This window comes from Danio rerio, chromosome 6 (assembly GCF_049306965.1).
Source record: "Danio rerio strain Tuebingen ecotype United States chromosome 6, GRCz12tu, whole genome shotgun sequence".
Taxonomy (NCBI): domain Eukaryota; kingdom Metazoa; phylum Chordata; class Actinopteri; order Cypriniformes; family Danionidae; genus Danio; species Danio rerio.
Window position 1 is genome coordinate 47,110,481 of NC_133181.1, and position 20,803 is coordinate 47,131,283.

General features: G+C 32.9%; 1 protein-coding gene across 2 annotated transcripts in view; it reads right to left on the reverse strand.

Moving 5' to 3' along the window:
- Window positions 1-390: 390 nt before the first annotated feature.
- Window positions 391-20,803, reverse strand: part of cntn3b (contactin 3b) — a 125,394-nt gene continuing 104,981 nt past the window's right edge. Inside the window, exons 19-23 of one of the 2 annotated variants that reach the window (XM_679004.11) lie at window positions 18,676-18,785; window positions 10,781-10,967; window positions 5,489-5,601; window positions 3,549-3,714; window positions 391-846 (exon numbers count right to left, since the gene is read on the reverse strand). In XM_679004.11, the coding sequence (XP_684096.6) occupies window positions 752-846; window positions 3,549-3,714; window positions 5,489-5,601; window positions 10,781-10,967; window positions 18,676-18,785 (671 nt within the window). In that variant the 3' untranslated portion in view covers window positions 391-751. The remainder of the gene's footprint in view (window positions 847-3,548; window positions 3,715-5,488; window positions 5,602-10,780; window positions 10,968-18,675; window positions 18,786-20,803) is intronic. The other variant, XR_012408172.1, reaches the window with a different exon arrangement.

Below are 20,803 nucleotides of genomic sequence, written 5' to 3' on the forward strand. Positions count from 1 at the left end.
ACAGGGTTATTATAATTAAAAATTAAAACTAGAATTAAAAATAGGGTTGTAAAATATATGGATTTACCATACCATTGATGCTATTTTTAATTGTATATAATGAAACAATATAAATGATAATGAAAATAAATGACGCACAATAAAATGACTACATCTTGAAATTAAATTGAAATGAAAACATAAAATCTAAAAATAAAAACTACGTTAAACTAAATAAAAAAGTTATTAAATGATACAAAATAACACTTAAAACAAGATCATTTTACTTTTGTAATAATATAATATAATATAATATAATATAATATAATATAATATAATATAAATATAATATGGTATAATGTGAAGTTTTCTTACCATATTTATTTATATTTATTTTTTCTTAAGTATAATGGTGATATCCTAAAGCGAAAAATGTCAATGGGGTTAAAAAATACCCAGAATTCACTACTGTTTACATATTAATTTTTTAAAATGTGATTTTCCTTTTAAATTAATTGATATTGTTTAATGATGCAAATAAGATCTTTCTCCAGATCTTCCCAAAAGCCTCAATCACTCTCTTGCGGGGCTCGACCATGTTTACTAATGACGGATTCCCAACATTCCCTTGACATTTCAATATCCGGCAGCTCTGTTTGCCAGAGCTGGAGAATTGCATCCGCTCAGACTGTGATGGGAAGCATAAGCATTGTTTGAGAGCAGAGCAGGAGTGTGGTTTTTTTGTTTTGTTTTTTTCTTCCTCTGGTTAACATCAGGAGGCACCGAGTGAGGAAAGAGCACAGATGAGGAGTGGAGAAAGAGACAGTGAACACAGCCTTCCTGATCGAGATCCACGAGCACCCATACCTGGAGACAAACACATTCACATACATTAGAAAGCACTGTTTAACATCCCAAAGGAAAGAAAACCAGAGCATTGACTTTCAAATGTCAGACATCTCATTACTCATTCAGACAGCTGTACATAAAGCTATATATATATATATATTTAAGGGAGAAAACGTTGGGAATAAAAAGTAATAGTAGTTTAGCTTCCAAAAGTTTAGCTTGTTTTATAATAAACAATAAATGCATATAAAAAACTGTAGGCAAAAACAAACAAATCCTAATGTGATTTAAAGAATCACCACAAATTTACTAAAACTTAAAGTATTAATGAAACCAGTTACATAAAAATGATACAGCCCTAATACAGCTTTTCTTGATTAATTAGATCAAGTTCGGTTAATTAGGCAGGTCATTGGGCGACAATTAGTTGTTCTGTAGCCAATCAAATAAAAGTAAAAGTAAACTAAGAGGTCTAATAATATTGACCTTGCAAATGATAATAAATAGATAAATAAATAAATAAATAAATAGATAAATAAATAAATAGATAAATAAATAAATAAATAAATAAAATAAAAACAGATTTTTTACAGATAACTTAAAAGAAATAAAACTTTCTACATAATATAATATAATATAATATAATATAATATAATATAATATAATATAATATAATATAATATAATATAATATAATAAGTAGGGATGGCTGATGTGAAACAGATGTTTCGACACAATGTTGATATCCCGAAGGGCAAGTGTTTCGAAACACTGCACCGAAGCATGATCTGAATCACCTAGGTCAAGTGACTAAAGCGATTCAAAGCATCGATCATTTCAGAAGCATTTTGAGAACTGGCGAATCTGCGTTTGATTGACAGGGTCGGAAAAACAACTCTATCTCATGTAGCCTAGGGGACCTTGTGTGTGCACAGAGTAACTGTGCAGCAAAAGTACCGAGTTTGAATCCCGACTTGTACAAAAACTCTGAAATTATGACTTTATTTTAAAAATGTTAATCACAAAGTGTTCCTTCAGATGTCAGACCACTGTTAAAACACAACATGTTACAAACAGAGCATTTAAAAAATAACATCTATAGCTGCATCACCCTGGATTTGAACCCATCATCTCTGCAAAAATTACCGCTAGGTGTAATTGTAGAGATGGGTTTTGAAACGTTTCGAAGCTTCAGCTGTTTCATGAAGCCTCGCTTTGCCCACCACTACATTCATTCTCTTTTCGGCTTAGTCTTTTTATTAATCAGAGCTCGCCATAACAGAATGAACTGCCAACTTGTCCGCTATATGTTTTACGCAGCGGATGCCCTTCCAGCTGCAACCCATCACTGGGAAACATCCAAACACACTCATTCACACACATACACTAAAGACAATTTAGCTTACCCAATTCACCTATACCACATGTTTTTGGACTTGTGGGGGAAACCGGAGCACCCGGAGGAAACCCACGCCAAAACGGGGACCACTACATATAGTTTAATACAAAATTGTAAAGAGTAGGGGTACAAAAGGGGTATGGATCGAAATACAGTTTATAAGGAAAATGTCAAGCAGGCAATGGTCAAATTAGGGACAATCAGAAGCATGCAGATAATCCAAAAGCATGGTCAAAATGGTCGGAACAGACGGCAAAACAACATAAACAGCGATGTATTTATAGTTTTTCTGATAAGTCCTGAACAGCTTTAGCTGTTTGGTTGCAATCAAATGGAATCTGGGCCAGGTGTGTGAGTAAAGTGCATAATGGGATCTGTAGTTCATTAAAGTGGCAGATTTGTAGTTCTTTTGTGACAAACATATAATATAATATAATATAATATAATATAATATAATATAATATAATATAATATAATATAATATAATATAATATAATATAATATAATATAATATAATATGTCAGTTAAACAAACTGCAACTGTATAATACATCAATAATACGAAAACAAAAAACAAAATGCAGAATACCATTAAATCCATGATAACAGAACACCAAGTAAAAAAAATTAAAAACTTTAAATAATAAGCATAGAAAAACTATTTTTCTATTTCACGCATTAAAAAAAAACAAATGAATAAATTAAGAATGATCAAAAACTGCAATTATATTTCAATAATCATAAAATAAGAGTGATATTACATCATTACAATAACAAGGTTTTTACAGTGTCTAAAAGTATGAAATTATTGTTAATTGTTTTATATTAATTATTTCATGTATTGTTGATATTCTTGTTATTAGTTTTGTTACTTGAAATAAAGTAGTTCATGTTCATGTTAGGCTGATTTTTGTTAAACAACAGTACAAAATGACAGTACATCACATATCAAATCACCCAAGAAAAGAGGATATTATTTTTGTTTGTCACCAATGTACACCCATTGACAGAAACGTGACACTCCTGTGACTATAACTTGCTAATATCTAATCTGTACAAGCAAAGCTCTGTAAGAAAGAAGAGTGAAATCAAGCATGTTTTTATTGCCGAAGGAACTGGTGATTCTCCTTCATTTATATGCCGCTGTGGCTCCGCGGTGACAGAGACGGATAGCAGAGCAGCGTGCATTTCTTAAAAGGTCGCATTCTGTGACACTCTGAAAGACTGAAGCGAACAGAGCGAAATATTTAGCCATCCAAACCGCCTGAATCCCCATTAAGAGCTGATCAATGGCGACGGAAGAGGAAATAAAGGGGAACTCACTGAGCTGGTGGATGTGGATGGGTTCGCTTCCTTCCCCCAGACCCCCTTCACTAAGGCTCTTGATCTGGATGACGTAGTTGTCGTTAGGGTTGAGGGTCAGTTCAGCCGAGGTTTTGTTGGTGATGATGGAGTACATGTCGTTATTCCGGTGTCTTCTGTACAGCACCTGCAGGATGACCAAAAATCCCGGTCTGTCAAAGATCTCATTCAGAGTAATAAAAACTGGGCTTGTCAATCATTTCTTTGAAAATAAGATTAGATAGAAGTACTTTTTTAATTGCAATTAGTCACTTGTACTTGTGGAAAAAGGAAGTCAAAGACGATAATTCTAAGACATAACATTATTATGCCATTGTAAGTGACAAACTGGGCTCGCAAAAGTGCTCATTATTTTTTTCTAAATCAATTAGACTAATTAATGCAACAAACTGACAGCTCCAATAAAGTTCAAGCTCGAACATTCAGTTTGACCATAATTAATGTCAAGATCAACCATTCAAGCTATTTCAGTTGCCGAGGAAATGCTCCTGGTTTTTATTCACAGCACTTCAACTTGCTTTATTGCAAAAATAAATAACTAAATAAACAAATAAAAAATCATTTTATTTATAAACGAAAAAGTATTTACAAATAAAATATTGCAAAAAAAGAGAAAAGATGAGAAAAGAGAGAGAACTGCACACATATCTAGTACAGATGCAAAAACCTCTAAATGCCGTCTGAAATTTACATCAAAAATCAAATAATTTTAGAGGAAACTTTCAGATGGCATTTAGAGGTGTTTGCATCTAAACTCTTCATATATATATATATATATATATATATATATATATACATACAGTTAAAGTCGGAAATTGTTAGCCCTCCCTTATTTTTTTTTTTTTATATTTCTCAAATGATGCTTAACAGCAAGGACATTTTCACAGTATGTCTGATAATATTTTTTTCTTATGGAGAAAGTCTTATTTGTTTTATTTGAGCTAGAATAAAATAAGTTTTAATTTTTTTAAACACCATTTTAGGACAAATTATTAGGCTATTTAGGCTCTGTATATATATATATATATATATATATATATATATAGAGAGAGAGAGAGAGAGAGAGAGAGAGAGAGAGAGAGAGAGAGAGAAAGAGACAGCCATGTTGCGGTGGGCCTTAGAATTGAGGGATTTGGATCCTATTTTAACATCAATATATGTAAAATGGAGAATTATTGTTTTTATATCACCCAATATGACCTTTGGACACACTATACCTACACACAGTTCTGTCCAAACAGTTTCCAAAATATGATTTTCATCATCGTTGCCCTCTAAAATAAAAAGTAATTTAAGTTTACTGCATGTTTCAAGGCATCATTCACGCCTGCAGCCCTTTAATATTAGAAAGGTTCATTCACACAAGTGGTCTCTAAGTATAATCAACAGCAGTGATGTTTGACATAGCAAGTACTACTAATGATGCAAGAGGGACACATGCATACAGATCACAGATCATGAAAGGAGTTAAACATAGGTGATGCCCTGTTATTCCACATAATGTTTACTGATGCTAATGGCTATTGCGTTTCCCCTGAGCTTCATGATTGTTTTCCCTTGTGGGGAAATTAGCAGTGTGAGAGCTGTTAATTGCATGCATGTGTAATTAAGAGAGAGCGAGAGAGACATGGAATAGAATTTGCTGTGCTCTTATCTATAAAAACACACACAAATGAAGGGTTTTCAGGCATGTAACTGCCATATCTTTGTTGTTAAATGACTGAACCCGACAACCCTTATTATATATATATCAATAGTATCAGATGCGAAAATGCAGTGTAGTTTCTGGCGTCATTGTTTGGCTGACAATGTTGGAATGGAGATGCTCAATGGAAAACTAATTCATGTATAGTGAAACTAGAAAAATATCCCAATCCATTTGTAAAGATAGCAACACTCACTATGTATCCAGTGACCTCAGATTCCGTTTCCAGAGCAATGACAGGATCCCACTGAAGGATGAGCTGAGAGCCAATCAGATTCCACTCTACGTTCTGCGGAGGCTGTCCAGGTGCTGAGCATATAAAGCAAAACAAGAAAAGAAAGTGTTGATAATGCGCAACTGTCATTATATTCAATACAAAAGAAGACAAGGAAATTGAAGTGCTGTGCAATTGGTTATTAAAATACTGCAATATGAAGTCAAACAACCATTCATTTCATCTCCAAAAGAATAATTTTGGATGCATGTAGAATGTAATCATTCATATCTACACTTTACTCAGTGCAGCTGACAAGTATAGTCATGAAACAGCCTTCACCTTTACAAATTTTTACCACATATTTGTTACATCTCTGCATTACAAGGTGTCAAATTATTAATGCGATGAAACAGTTTATAGATCTAGAGACTACGTTTACATGAACATCAGTAATCAAATTATTTGTCTTAATCTGATTAAGACAATAATTAAGGTGCTTACGAGTTGCTTTTTGAATGGTCCTTTCATGATCCTGTTTCACATGTTATAACACAGATCGATTAATGTCATTGTGTCACCACGCTATCCATGTATCCTCTGGAGTTTCATGTAATTTTGAATGGTTAATTTAGAATTTTTTGACATTAACACATATCCGACTCTGAGAACTTTTAAACATCTTCTGTACAACGTCTTAAACTAAGGATACTTGTAATAATTTTTTTTATAATCTGATCTTTTTTAAAAAGGTGATTTTATATTTTTATGGTAATGTTTTTGTGATTTTTATGTGAAACTTTATGTGTTGCCTGCCACCCTGACCAGGTCTCACTGGAAAAAGAGACAGAATCGTCTCAATGTGATTTCCTGGCTAAATAAAGGAAATAATAATAATAATAATAATAATAATAATAATAATAATAATAATAATAATAATAATAATAAATATTATTATTATTATTATTATTATTATTGTTATTATTATTATTGTTGTTGTTGTTTAATTAATTAACTGTAGTACAGCTGTTTCACTTTTATTCAGGAACATTTCATGTATGCCCACTTGACAAACTGAGGTATTGGATGTGTGTATGAAGTAAGGTGGGTGAAAGAGTGTTGTTTTAATGGAATTTGATAATGCACAATAAATTGCACAATTTGTGCAAAATAAATTGCACTTTTTGTATGTAAATAGACGCATGACCATTTTGAGTTTACTCGCTTCATTTAGATTCGCTTCATGGGGAGGGATTCTGTCTGCCTGGTGACTCTAGTGCCATTGCTTAATGGCTACCATGGATTTTATTTAGAGAATAGCTGTGTTTATGTGCTTTAGGAATTCTGAAGATCAGAATATTTTTCTTCGGTGCCACGTCTGAGTCCACTAGATCCTTTCAGAGATGCACCCAGCTCTGTAAGTTCATCAACTCCACCAGAAACTATACCTGGATAATGGAGGCTTTCAGTGGTGCTTCAAACTGAACCGAGCCCAGTTTTCTGGTGTCGGCAAGAGGATTTACCCTTGACCACTAACAACAGGCACTACGTCATAATCACTCCCCTAAAAGAGCAAGCTAATGATTCAGTTCAGATTTTCCAACTCGAGTTCAACTCGCATTGCTTCATTCGCACAAATCATGTCATTCGTGCCATTCACGTGAAACTAACCGCAGAATATCTATTTGCATCTTTGCATTGACCTTACATGTAAATTACTCGCGCTTTATACTTCATTTATGTCTAATGTGAAACCAGCATAATAGTATGATTAAGGTGTTTACATGTCTATACTGCACTTCAATAAGCTAAATCATCCATTAATGAGTAATTTAATCATTAATCCAATCAATCTGTTCAGTACACTGACTCATCTAGTAAGTTTAGTGTTTAAAAGTGAGTTTTTAAATTATTTATTAAATCATTCAAAAGTGTCATTAAAACAATGCAAATTTATCCAGCAATAAGCCTTTATGAGTCATTAAGTTACTCATTCAATAGTTCAAAAATGTTCATTCATCCAGTAATTAATCAAGTCACTATTAGTGAATCATTTCATCAATCATTCAAAAAGTTTATTCAGTAAGTTGATTCATTCGGTAACTAAACATGTCTCAATGAATGAGTTAATGAAATATTGATTTAAGAGCTTCATTCAAAAAGGCCCAGTTGGATAATTATAGTAAACAAGTCTTTTTTTTATTATTTGAATCGTTTGACTCATTAAATTAGGAGATTTTAAAACAAATCAATTAGAAATATTTCAGTATTTTTAAATAGACTGCGCTGATTAACATTTTGTCGTACTTCTAGTAAACATGCTATTTTATTTTATTTAGAATTATGAGATACTCGCTTATATAATTATTGCTATTCTCAATATAGAACAACTGGATGCTGTTCAGATGCAAAAGCCTTCTAAAATCATTAGAAACCGTCTTCTTAAATGAGCACTTTTTATTTCTCCAGCGTGTAGGTTTGAGTTCAGATGCAAAAGCCACCTGAAATTTTCTTTTATAATGAAAGTTTTCCTTATGCTCCTTTGCTCATGTTTAGTTATTTTATTTTAAAGGCAATGAAAAATGAGAAAAACTTTCATTACAAAAGAAAATTTCAGGTGGCTTTTTCATCTAAACTCTTTAATTGGTTAACTGGTTAAATTTCTTTATTTTGCTTTCACATTTTGATGTCTTTTTAGCTTTTCTAAAAGTATTCATGCCTTTTCTTCAGGTCAATGTCTGCAGCTTTTTAATGCTTTATAAATAAACACGACTTTTCTTGACAACTACAAAAATAGAGGGTTGAAAGCTCTTTCATTTGTGAAAAAAAACTCCTTAACGCTTCAGCTGTTTCTGTGAAAAGTTTTACCATCAACACAAGAAGAAATGTTTATGTGCACGTAATGATCTGTCCAAAAGTTCAGAATTTTTAACAGGCATAGCTCATAACACAAATCTACAACTAGATGCCTCAAGCAAAATGCCTTTGAAGACGTTTTAAAGGTTTAATGATACCTAAAGAAATTACAATCTATTCCAGCCTCAGCAACAATCATTTTGTTTGCAGAACCAGTCAGTTGATACTGAGAAACATTGCTGCAAATCAACATTTAAATGCTATCAACAACCTAATGATTACAGAGTAATTTAATTAAAGCCAAGATTAATACACAGTTCATTGTTGACAGCCTTGCATCACCCAATTACATATGCACACATCAAATAAATGCCTCAGCCACTTACCATCACATCATGTTTTTTTTTTTCTTTTTAACAAATTATTTAAAATGCATGGAGGCAAATTTCCACCATACAAAACTATTACAAACAACACACCAAAAAGCCAGAATTATGAGATGGTGCTGGGCGATAAAATCAATATCAGTATTTATTGACCGAACATCAGAGTGGCTTTTTGGTTTCTTTTCTTGTGCATCCCAGCCACTAGCATCCCATCTGAAAGATTTTTTAGCATAGGGGTAATATAGTCATTCAACTTCTTAATTTTGTAATGTTGTAATATGTATTTGAAAAATGATGGCTGGCTCCTTTACTTGAAAGCTCAGATTTGATTATCATAATTTGTTTTGTTTGCAGAGTTTAATGCTTATTGTAACATTAGTATTGATAACCTTAAAGATGTTTGTCTACCTTCACCATTGCACACACTTTGTAACATTTTATTTAACATGTTTAAAAGTCTCTGAGGTTTATTTTATTATGAAGAGATCAGATATTTTGTTCAAACATTTTCGTTTTTGACTTATTTTGACTATATACCTTAGTAATGTTGATAAATTAAAATAAAGTGGTTGAATAAAAAAATCATTATAATCCTAAATCTTTTTTTTGCGATATCGGCCAGCCCTATTATGAGATAAAACTAATTTGAACCAACTTGTATCGACAACTTTAAAATTTATTAAGGCAAAACTACAACATAAGTCAAAATGATAATTTGAAGTTGAATTTATGACATTGTAACTTGAAATTACGACATATCAAAAATATGACTAAATGACACAATACGGGCTATAATGAGCTTACATTAATGCACTTACATTAATATAACTATAAATACATTAGCTATACACTGTAAAATTATCCTTATATTAATAATAATTGTATGTATTTTGGGATTCATGTTTTTTATTTATTCATTTATTCTTATTTAATCACCTGCTTTGAATGTTAGTACTCGATTGAATGGGAGTTATCAGTGGTTATCAGCTAAAAGATATGGGCCAGTAGGGGCCTTTAGCGCCTACAAGTAGGCTCAGAAGGCTGTTATCATCCATCCACCTGGCTAATCAGCTATACTAATAGAGAAGATTCCAGATCCAGCTCTGTTTTTACATTACTGTGGCGGTTGGGTTTAGGGTTGGGGTAGACGTTAATAAAATACAATTAATGGGAAATTTAATGAATGATAAAATAATTATTGTTAACTTCCAGCCGATGTGATCTATAGCTGATTATCCATGTGGATGGATGATAACAGCCTTCTGAGCTTACTAATAGGTGCAAAAGGCCCCTACAGGCCCATTTCTATCAGCTGATAACCACTGATAACGCTCATTCAATCAAGTGATAACATTCGAATCGGCTGTTTCTAATTGCACTGTGGGACCTTGATCTTACCTCAATCCACTTTTGATGTTGAAAAGTTTGAAAATGTGACTTTTCTTGACATTTCATAATAGTTTAATGTGATATATGGTCTGGTTGGGTGTTGAAAACTATTATACAAGAACATGGTAATAAACTACTAGTGCTTTACTTATTTTACAGACTTTCATTATACAATATATAGTTTCAAATCACTAAAATGTAAGTGATAGTCACTTTGATAAAATGCACAGTCAAATTTTCATCATCAGAAGTCGACAGGACATAGATCAACATCCCATAATACAATAAACAAATGTAAATAAACATAAAAACCCCTGTAAACCATGAAATATGTAACCTGTTAATTTACAAATATTTTTATGGTCGGAAGCGTTTTAAACATGGTTTTACAAACCCTTCTTGAGTTTTTATCAAAATGGAAGGCAATAAGAGCTAAGAGCTAAACCTGCATCAAAATAATCATATAATATTTAATCAAATCATTTTGCATGCACTGTTTCAGGAAACACAATATAACTTTGACTTACTCATAATAACAAGTTAGTAAGTCATACTTTTGAGTCAAGTTATAATTGAGTTGATTTGGTTTGTCTTTAAAAGATTGCACAAAAAATGGGGTTTTCTTAGACAAGGGCTTACTTACGTGGTTTCTTAGTGGTAATGTTGACCGGTGCAGACTGTGGGCCGGTTCCTGCTGTATTGAAGGCGCACACCGCTAGGTAATATTGAGTGTTCCCCTGCAGGCCGCTGACATTCACTGCTGTGTAGTTTCCAGTGATTCGAACTTTACCCACTGTATCCGGCTTGGTGTCATCTTCCCAGTACACCACCTGTTCACCAGGACACACAACAAGGGCATTTTATATATCCTTGACTATGATTTAGATGTAAACAGCTCTTGTGCCAGAACAATTACACACTCCTGTAACCCGCTGTGACCCTAAATATGCTAATTTTTGTCAAAAGATGTGCTACTACACAAATAGGTTTTTGGCATGTTTTTGAACTAAATGAATGTTAATTGGGTTTACAATGTTTAGTCAAATCCACAAAGCTAATGCTAAAATAAATAAACAAACAAACAAACAAACAAACAAACAAACAATAAATAAATAAACAAACAATAATAAATAAATAAATAAATAAATAAATAAATAAATAAATAAATAAATAAATAAATAAATAAATCTGCCAAATATACAGTAATATAAATAAAAGCCAGAATTATTAGGCCCCCTTTCATTTTTTTATTTTCTTTTTATTTTATAAATTATGTTTAACAGAGCGAAAGTCTTGAAGAAAGTCTTATTTGTTTTATTTTGGCAAAAATAAAAGCAGTTTTTAATTAAAAAAAAACATTTTAAGGTCAAAATTATTATTCCCTTCAAGCAATTTTTTTTGATAGTCTACAGAACAAACCATCTTTATACAGTAACTTGCCTAATTACCCTAACCTGCATTGTTAACCTAATTAACCTAGTAAAGCCTTTAAATGTCACTTTAAGCTGTATAGGAGTGTCTTGAAAAATATCTAGTAAAATATCATTTACTGTCATCATGGCAAACATAAAATAAATCAGTTATTAGATATGAGTTATTAAAGTTATTATGTTTAGAAATGTGTTAAAAAATCTGTTAAGCAAAAAGTAAGGAAAAATAAACAGGGGTCTAATAATTCAGGGGGGGGGGGGTAGTAATTCTAACTTCAACTGTATATGGCAGTTCACACTCAGATGATCTGTGGAATAGCATTCTCAGTCAGGCTCACTCATCATCCATTTGTGCTTGACGTTCTCTTCTTCATTTTAAAATTATACATAGAGCTCATAGATCTTGTTAAATTAGCTAAATTTTTCCTGGTGTTAGTTCTTCGTGTAATAGCTACCAGGCCATTGAGGGTACTTTAATGCACACAGTTTGGATTTCCCCTAATTTAGAAAACTATTGGAGATCAATATTCAATACCCTTTCTGTTGTGCTTCAATATAGATTAGAGCCGGAAGTACTTGTGCCATGATTTGGAATCGTCCCTGAAGACTCATGTTTATCTTCGTCAAATTGTAAGATTCTTGCCTTCTCTTCTTAATTAGCGCGCAGAGCAATTAGGCTCAGCCATTTGAATTTTTTTGGCTCGAGACTACCGGTCTCATTCACTTCCATTTATTTTTAGATGTTAAACACAGCTTGTTTTGCTGATGTTGCAGACTGATATTTTCTTAATATATTATTCTATTTTGCCTGTATAGTCATGCAAACACTTGTTTATAGAGCAAGTAGTTTGACCGTTTTCTGCTGTTTATTATTCCTAGTCATTTCTCCCATAGGCGACTAAATGACATGATATTTCTAATGTGACTGTCAACATGGCTTGAGAATATTCACTTGAGAATAACAATAAAAAAATCTAGAATCAATAAAATAACATAATAAATTCAGGAATTTGATACACATAATTCTTGACCTTCAATTAATGGAACTTAAAAGCATGATATCTCTGGCTGTCTGGAAATATGATATTCTTGTGAAAATGATTCTCTTGAGGATATGAAATTTCAATTAACTTTTAGCTGTGTGCTAGGTGAGAAACAATTATACAGCGGAAATGAAATAATCAATTATTAACCTCAGGTTATATGTTATATCAATATTGAGGCATTAAGTATGGGAAGATTTAAGCCAATTTAAAGATGAGACAATAATGAGATCCATCTAAGGGAGGCGAATAGCTAAATTATTTCTTTTCTACTTTTTGCTCTCTGGAAGTGTTTTTTCTCTGCTTCATTTCTCAGAACGTGATAACATTTTCAGCATCATTACTTACGGTTTTTATTGTCGAAGAATTCTTCAGAAATTTTAGTCACTCAACTTTTAAATAGTAATGTGTTTATTTTATCATATTTTAAAAACAAAATGTTTGTGGTTTAGGAAAGGAGAAGATTTAATCTGTGCTAAATTCAAACTAATCTGTGAAAAACATCTTGTTGTTGATGAACAATATTGTAATATGAAGCGGATGCTGACAAGGGAGGTGCGGATCCAATTACAGGTTTATTAAACAGAGATGGACAGGTGAGCAATGGTCAACACAGGCAAACAGATATATACAGGCAATCCAGAGTTGTAGACACTACAAACAGGCAGGCAACAGGTCAAAACAGGCAGGCAGCAGACAACATAAACAAACAAAACAAAGCAAGGTTCAAACACAGAAGGCAAGCAAAACGCGTCGTAATGTTCACTTACAGTATACTGCAAGATTTTTTGTCTTGTTTGTAGTCCAAATACCTAAAACTTCTTATATCAAGTAGAATTTTCTAGACAAGCAAAACATATTGTCTTGTTTTGAGAAATAATATGCCAATATTAAGTGATTTATTTCCTTAAAACAAGCAAAATAATCTGCCAATGGTGTAAGCAAAACAATCTTATGTCAAAAGGAAAAACAAGACTATTTTGCTTACCCCATTGACAGATTATTTTGCTTGTTTTAAGGAACAACTCACTTAATATTGGCGTACTATTTCTGAAAACAAGACATTGTTTTGCTTGATATTTGGACTAGAAACAAGACAAAAATTCAAAGTAAGAAAAGTATTGTTTGAAGTGTATAACAAGACTCAGCAAAGAGGTGTGTTGGTGCTGTGTATATGGTCCATGTAATCATTATTAGTTCATGAGCACCTTCCAGCCTTGAGTGTGCAAAATCAACGAAATGAGGAACAGGTGTATGTAAGCAGTGCATGACTGGAAATTGTAGTCCATATACTGGCAGATTTGAAGTTCTTTAGTGAACTGTGTGTTTACCAGCAATCTGCAGCAGCTAGATAGCTGGTGATCATAACAAATATGTTGGTGACTAGCTGGAATCCAATACTGGCTGATTTTGAATATGAATGAATGAATGAATGAATGAATGAATGAATGAATGAATGAATGAGTGAACATTTTTGTATTAGGAAAGGAGAACACTTAATTTGTAATAAATGTAAAGTATATAAAAGAAATTAGATCCTGCTTTATATACTATAAGTGGCCTTAACTAATACGTACTTACACTAAAATTAGTGATTCATTACTATGTGCTTATTGTGTAAATACATTTTTGTATTGTACAGTACCTATGCTTGATTAAATACTTGCATGTAATTACCTATGTAATTAATTTTGAGAAGTACATTTATATTTACACTGTTGACCATCTCTTTCACCTTAACCCTACCCATACCGCCAAATCATTCCCTTAACCAGTGCCGGCCTGTAGGGTTGAGGGGCTCTAGGCAAGATTAAAAAAATAAAATTAAATTGGCCCACAGGTGTAAAAACAGTGAGAAAACAGCACACAGACACACAGACACACACACACACACACACACACACACACACACACACACACACACACACACACACACACACACACACACACACACAAATATCAAAGCGTATTCATTTGTATTAACTGTAACATCTTTAACCTATAATACATATGTAAAAAATATTTACTCAGATTTAAACAAACAAGTTTGCAAGTATCGTAAAGTATTACAAATGAAAGTGCAAGTGTGTTGTAAAAAAACAGCTGTACATAAAACAAACTAAATAAAATAAAATACAAATAAAAAAAAAAATGAACAAAGAAGGACACGGATTGGACACTTGTGATGTTATATTACTTAAGACTTTAAGACACTTTTTCAGGTTTTTATCAAACGTGAGCAATTTGGAAAGGTATGTGGAATCTGTGTAGGACTACGTTACATCATTCTTGTTCATCCAAAAGCCGATCGCGAATGATGTTATACTAAATAGAGTGTGGTGCTTCTGGGTATGGTTCTGCTTTTATTCATACTGTTGTTGTGTATTTAGCATGGTTTTCAGTTATTTGTCATGTATAAATTATACAGAGCTATTCTTTTGATGAAATGAGGGTTTATTTTTTTTCTCACTATCGTTGTGAATTCTATCGCATTTAATGGGGTTTGTGCATTGCCCAATGCGTATTGTTCTTTTTTTTCACAGTAACAAATATTATAAATATACAATATTAACTTGTATAAGCTGCCTATATTGACTGTTGGACGGGCCGGCACTGTCCCTAACCCTACCCATACTTCAACTGGAAGTTGATATGCGATACATTATGAACACAATAAGTACATTTTATGTATATTTTGATTTAAGTACATAGTAGTTAAGGCCACTTAATATAAAGTGAAACCAGAAACTAAAAGTAAATTCCACTTGTTATTTACTGTAGTAATGAAAAATGTGTTTTGGTAAAAATGTAATTCTGGCTTGGGTGGCATTTGTTATTTGTTATTGTGGAGCTTTAAGTTTAATAAAAAAAAAATAAAAAAATAAATAAATAAATAAATAAAAATAATTGATATGGTAAAAATAATTATCAATAATAATAATAATAATAATAATAATAATAATAATAATAATAATAATAATAATAATAATAATAAATTATTATTATTATTATTATTATTATTATTATTATTATTATTATTATTGATAATTATTTTTACCATATCAGTAAAATCTCTACTGTTATTCCATAATTCAGTATCCAGTGAGTGTGAAATACTCAGTATTTCAGTATACTCAGTGAGTTTTGCTGATAGTTTGTCACTAATAAAAATCAATCAATAAGAAAAATGCACACATATTGCATTACTGGACTCTATTGGCCGTCACTGTCTGGTTTTGTTCAAGAGGAAACACAGTGATGTTTTTTTAAACTGGAATTTTCCATTTCAAATATTGCAGGTGCTTCAAAGCAGCACACATAAATGGTATATGCAGCATACGGCGCAGTTCCTTGATCCATGATGCTTTGATTCAGTCCTCACTAACCAAAGACGAGACAAAAATAAAACCTAAAAAGTTTCCCCTCATCTAGAATCCGGTGACATGATAGTTCTATTCTTTCCAGACAATATGGGCGCTGCCATGGCAACGTGGCAGTTTTGTGCCGCAGGGCAGGGGTGACAGAGATGGAGAGAGTGGCTTGTGAGAAAGCGCGACTCTTTTTGCATTCTTGAAAGGCCAGTGGAGAGCTTTCATCCAGCTTCTGAGAGCGGCAGACATTTAACAAAGCAGTGGCGCTATCTAAACACTGCCATTCTCCATGTCTGAGGTGGCATGGGAGAGGTGACAAGCACTTTTAATAATTGCTCCAGATCCGGATCGCATTATCAAAGGGAAAACATGACATTCAGCGTGGCCAATAACGGGAAGACAATATGAATCAAACCTCATATTTGAGGACATTTACAAAGGATTCACCCCCTATTTTTGAATGAGTTATTCATTGATTGATTCATTCATTGATTCATTGATTCATTCATTCATTCATCAATTCATTCATTCATCCATTCATTCATTCATTCATCCATTCATTCATTTTCCTTCAACTTAGTCCCTTTATTCATCAAGGGTCGCCACAGCGGAATGAACCGCCAACTTATCCAGCATATGTTTTACACAGCGGATGGCCTTCCAGCTGCAACCCAATATTGGGAACCATCTATACACACTCATCCACACACATACACTATGGCCAATTTAGTTTATTCAATTCACCAATAGCGCATGTCTTTGAACTTTGGAGGAGATCGGAGCACTTGGAGAAAACCAACCCCAACACAGAGAGAACATGCAAACTCCACACAGAAATGCCAACTAGCCCAGCCGCGACCGAACCAGTGACCTTTTTGCTGTAAGGTGACAGTGCTAACCACTGAGCAGCCATGTCACCTGCTATTGATTCGTTTAATCAAATTGAGATTTTCACAAATAATAATATAATAATATTAAAATGTTAGACTGCAGCATATTAAACATGTCTAGTAAACAGCGTTGGGTGTAATTACACTGTATAAAAATAATGGTTGCCTTAAATTTTTAAACTGAATCAAATTAACCTTACGATATATTATGTTAAACTGACTTAAAACAGCTTGGATAACTTAAGTTAGAACATTAACTTAATTTAATAAGTTACAATGAACTAAAAAAACATGCTGTTATGACTAATTGGTCATATTTTTTTTACAATGTAGTTATAAAGTAACTAGATAATGCAATCAAATTAATTATACAAGGAAAAAGGGTAAACTATTACTTCTTTTAAATAATTTAATTAAAGTCACTTATAATGTACTTGCTGTAAGTACTGTACATATATTCAACAGTTTTGTAGAAATCAATATCGGGAAACAGATAAGGTGCTACACTTTAATATGCTCAAACTATTTATTAAGTAAGAAATTAATAATAATATATGGTATATATCAGTGGTGTCCACACTCGGTCCTGGAGGGCCGGTGTCCTGCTGAGTTTAGCTCCAACTTACTTCAACACACCTGCCAGAAAGTTTCTAGTATATCTAGTAAGAGCTTGACTAGCTAGTTCAAGTGTTTTTGATTAGGGTTGGAGCTAAACTCTCCAGGACCCTCCTTGAGTTTGGACACCCCTGGTATATATGGAATATGCTTTAATTTTTTGAGGGGGAAAAGCTTCATGTTATAATACTCTAATATTTAACTTTTTTTTTAAAAATATGTAAATATTTCAAAAAAGCTAAAAGGCCCTGTTTGACTTAAAATTAAAGAATTTAAATAATTAAAATTGAATTTCAATTGTCCATGTGTATTTATTTATTTATTTTTTTGGTCTGTGAGATTTATAGGATGTTTTAGCATTGAGATAGGTAATGAATTTTTCTCAAAGCCCTGACATTGTTTGCTTTCCAATTTATAACAGCATATTCAGCATGCAACGTTTGATGGAGCTGCCAAACATCAGTGGATTTTGGGACCATGTCCCGCCATTAGCTCCTAATTTCAGTTTTTATGTGCAAAAAGTAAATTATTGTAGCAGTCCTTTTTTCCTCATTACAAGTTGAGTTTCTTTTTTCATGTGTCACACTAATGATCAATCTACAGGTTATTTAGTGCAACAAGACATTCTTTAGTTTGAAATGTCTGAGTTGTTCAGTTTGACAGTAAATCAGGTTTTAATGGCAAGAGTTCTTGTTGGGACGAAAGTAACACTGTAGAAAAACCTTATATTTCACTTCCACATTAGAGTTTGCAGTATTCAGATTTAAATGTTTTTAAAAAATAATGCATGTTGCCAATGATAATAAAAAAAATATTCAAAATTGTTGAAAACTGTATCAGCTACATTTCCCTACTGTTTTCAATAGCTCAGCTTCTAGTAAACTTGACAACAAAATGTTTAAATTGTAATGCAAACAAAACATTTTAAAAGTAAAAAAAACGCTAAACAGACTAAATCATTTGCATTAGCGGACTGTTGGACCTCACTTGCAATCTTAAAGCTCCAGTATAGAGTTTTCATCCAGTCATTGAACAAACCAGCGGCTCTATCTAAACACTGCATTTCTCCATGTTTGAGGAGGCATGGAAGAGATCAGAAGCACTTTTAATAATTGCTCAAAATCTGTATTACCAAACGGAAAGCGTAACAATAATGGCGGCGAACAAGAAGTCAATATATGAATCAAACCTCATATCCGAGGACTCTTTCAGGAATTGATGCGATGGGCTCCCAGGTAACCTCAATGTCTGCAGCTGACAGGCTTTTTGCTGACACTTTCTCCGGCGCAATGCTTGGCACTGTGGAGGAAAAGAGAAACGCTGAGGCTCTTATTCAAAAAGCGCTTTACACAGGCGATGAAGTAAAATTGGATTAAGTCGGAAAACCAAGCCCGGGTCTCACCTGAGAAAGAAAGCCCTACTTCATTTCAATGGGAACTGTGACTGACAGAGAAGGAGACAATCTGCTGGGCAAATTCAATTAACACTCCAGCACGCGATATAGGCCTGTAAGTGTCGAGCGGGATTTGTTGTAACCTATAGCCGAAGTAACTAATATAAGGTTGTCATTGGCAGCTTGAACGAGGTGGGAGGGGCCAAAGCTGTCTCAATCAACTTATTCCATCATTCTCATTCAAGGTCACACCTGTATGTGGGAAGGGAGGGAAGCGAGAGTGTTTGAGGACGTGAAGGGACTGCTGCTGAGTCTGAGAGTTTAACTCCATGGGCTGTGCATCGCTGACTGACCTGCATTAGTATGTATGGCTGATTAGGTCAGTAAGCAGACTATTAGGCTTACAAGTAGGATTAGCTATGCTTTTGGTATTGTTTTCTGTTGTAAATGTTTGCTTTTTGTTGTTGAAAATCACAGTGTAGTAAATTAAATTAACAATCGTAAGGATGACGTTTGAGTCTGATCAGATCAGATTCACAAAAGTGATTTCAAATACATACAAAGAATAATAAATGGTGGCAAAATGTCTACTTTAGTGTTCCAAAATATTTTGGGGAAAGTAAAACGTCAAAATTATCTTCCACCATCATTCAGCATATAAATTTTTTTATTTATATAAAATAATAGAGGATCATACTAAATTTCTATTGTAAATATTTTCATTTTTTGTTGGAAATCACAGAGTAGCAGATGAAATTAGCAATTGCATTGGTCAAGGATAAAATGTTTTAGTCTGATCAGATCAGATTTACAAAAGTAATTTTATTTACATTCAATCATTCATTTTCCTTCGGCTGAGTCTATTATTTACCAGAGGTCACCACAGCAGAATGAACCGCCAGATATTCCAGCATATGTTTTACGCAGCGGGTGCCCTTCCAGCCGCAACCCATTACTGGGAAACATCCATACACTCTCGCATTCATACACAAAAGGAGAACATGCAAACTCCACATAGAAATCCCAAGTGGCCCAGCTAGGACTCGAACTAGTGACCTTCTTGCTGTGAGGCTATAGTGCTAACAACTGAGCTACCTTTCTGTTCAATTTTATTTACATACAAATAATATTAAATGCTTGCAAAATAGTCTACTTTAGTGTTTCAAAATACTTTGGTGAAAATAAAATGTTAAAATTATCTTGCACCATCATTCAGCATAGAATTTTTTTACATATAGAATAGAATAAATGATCATACTAAATTGTTTTATATTTTAAACTAATCAAACATACAGTATTGATGGGAAATAGGTAAATGGTTTAAAGGATAGTGACTAAGTATAAATAAAAAATGAATAATGCATGACAGCAATTTATTTATTTTTTGTCAAATAAATCATGCAGGTCACATTCTAATATACTATGTCATTGCTATTATAATGTACTGTAGCATCTGTGTACTGTGCTTTTTCATGCTTGAAAACCTTTTACCAAGAAAGTGTATTATTCAGTTTTCAAACTATATAAAAATTGCTAAATGTATAAAAATAGAAAACAATTTGTTTTCTTATAGGATTTGAAGTATATCTGAATTTAAAATATCAGTAATACTGATACATTTTACATGCAGCCACATAGTATACAATATCAACAGCATATCAACTAAAGGTACTTTCACACCTGTGGATCGATTCTTTTGTTCTGAAACAGAGAATAAAATTGTAAAAATGTTGCACATTGTTCTTGCTGCAGTTCACTTTCAAGCGGAAAAGTTTCTAAATGTACCAAAAGAGTTAAAACAAGTCATGTGCGAGTAAACCCTCGTCACATTGGTCACAGTTTCACAGACACCCACAGTTATCGTCACCAAATATAAATCAGTAGTAAGACTTTCTCACATAGCAGTTGTCTTATGCATTTTAGG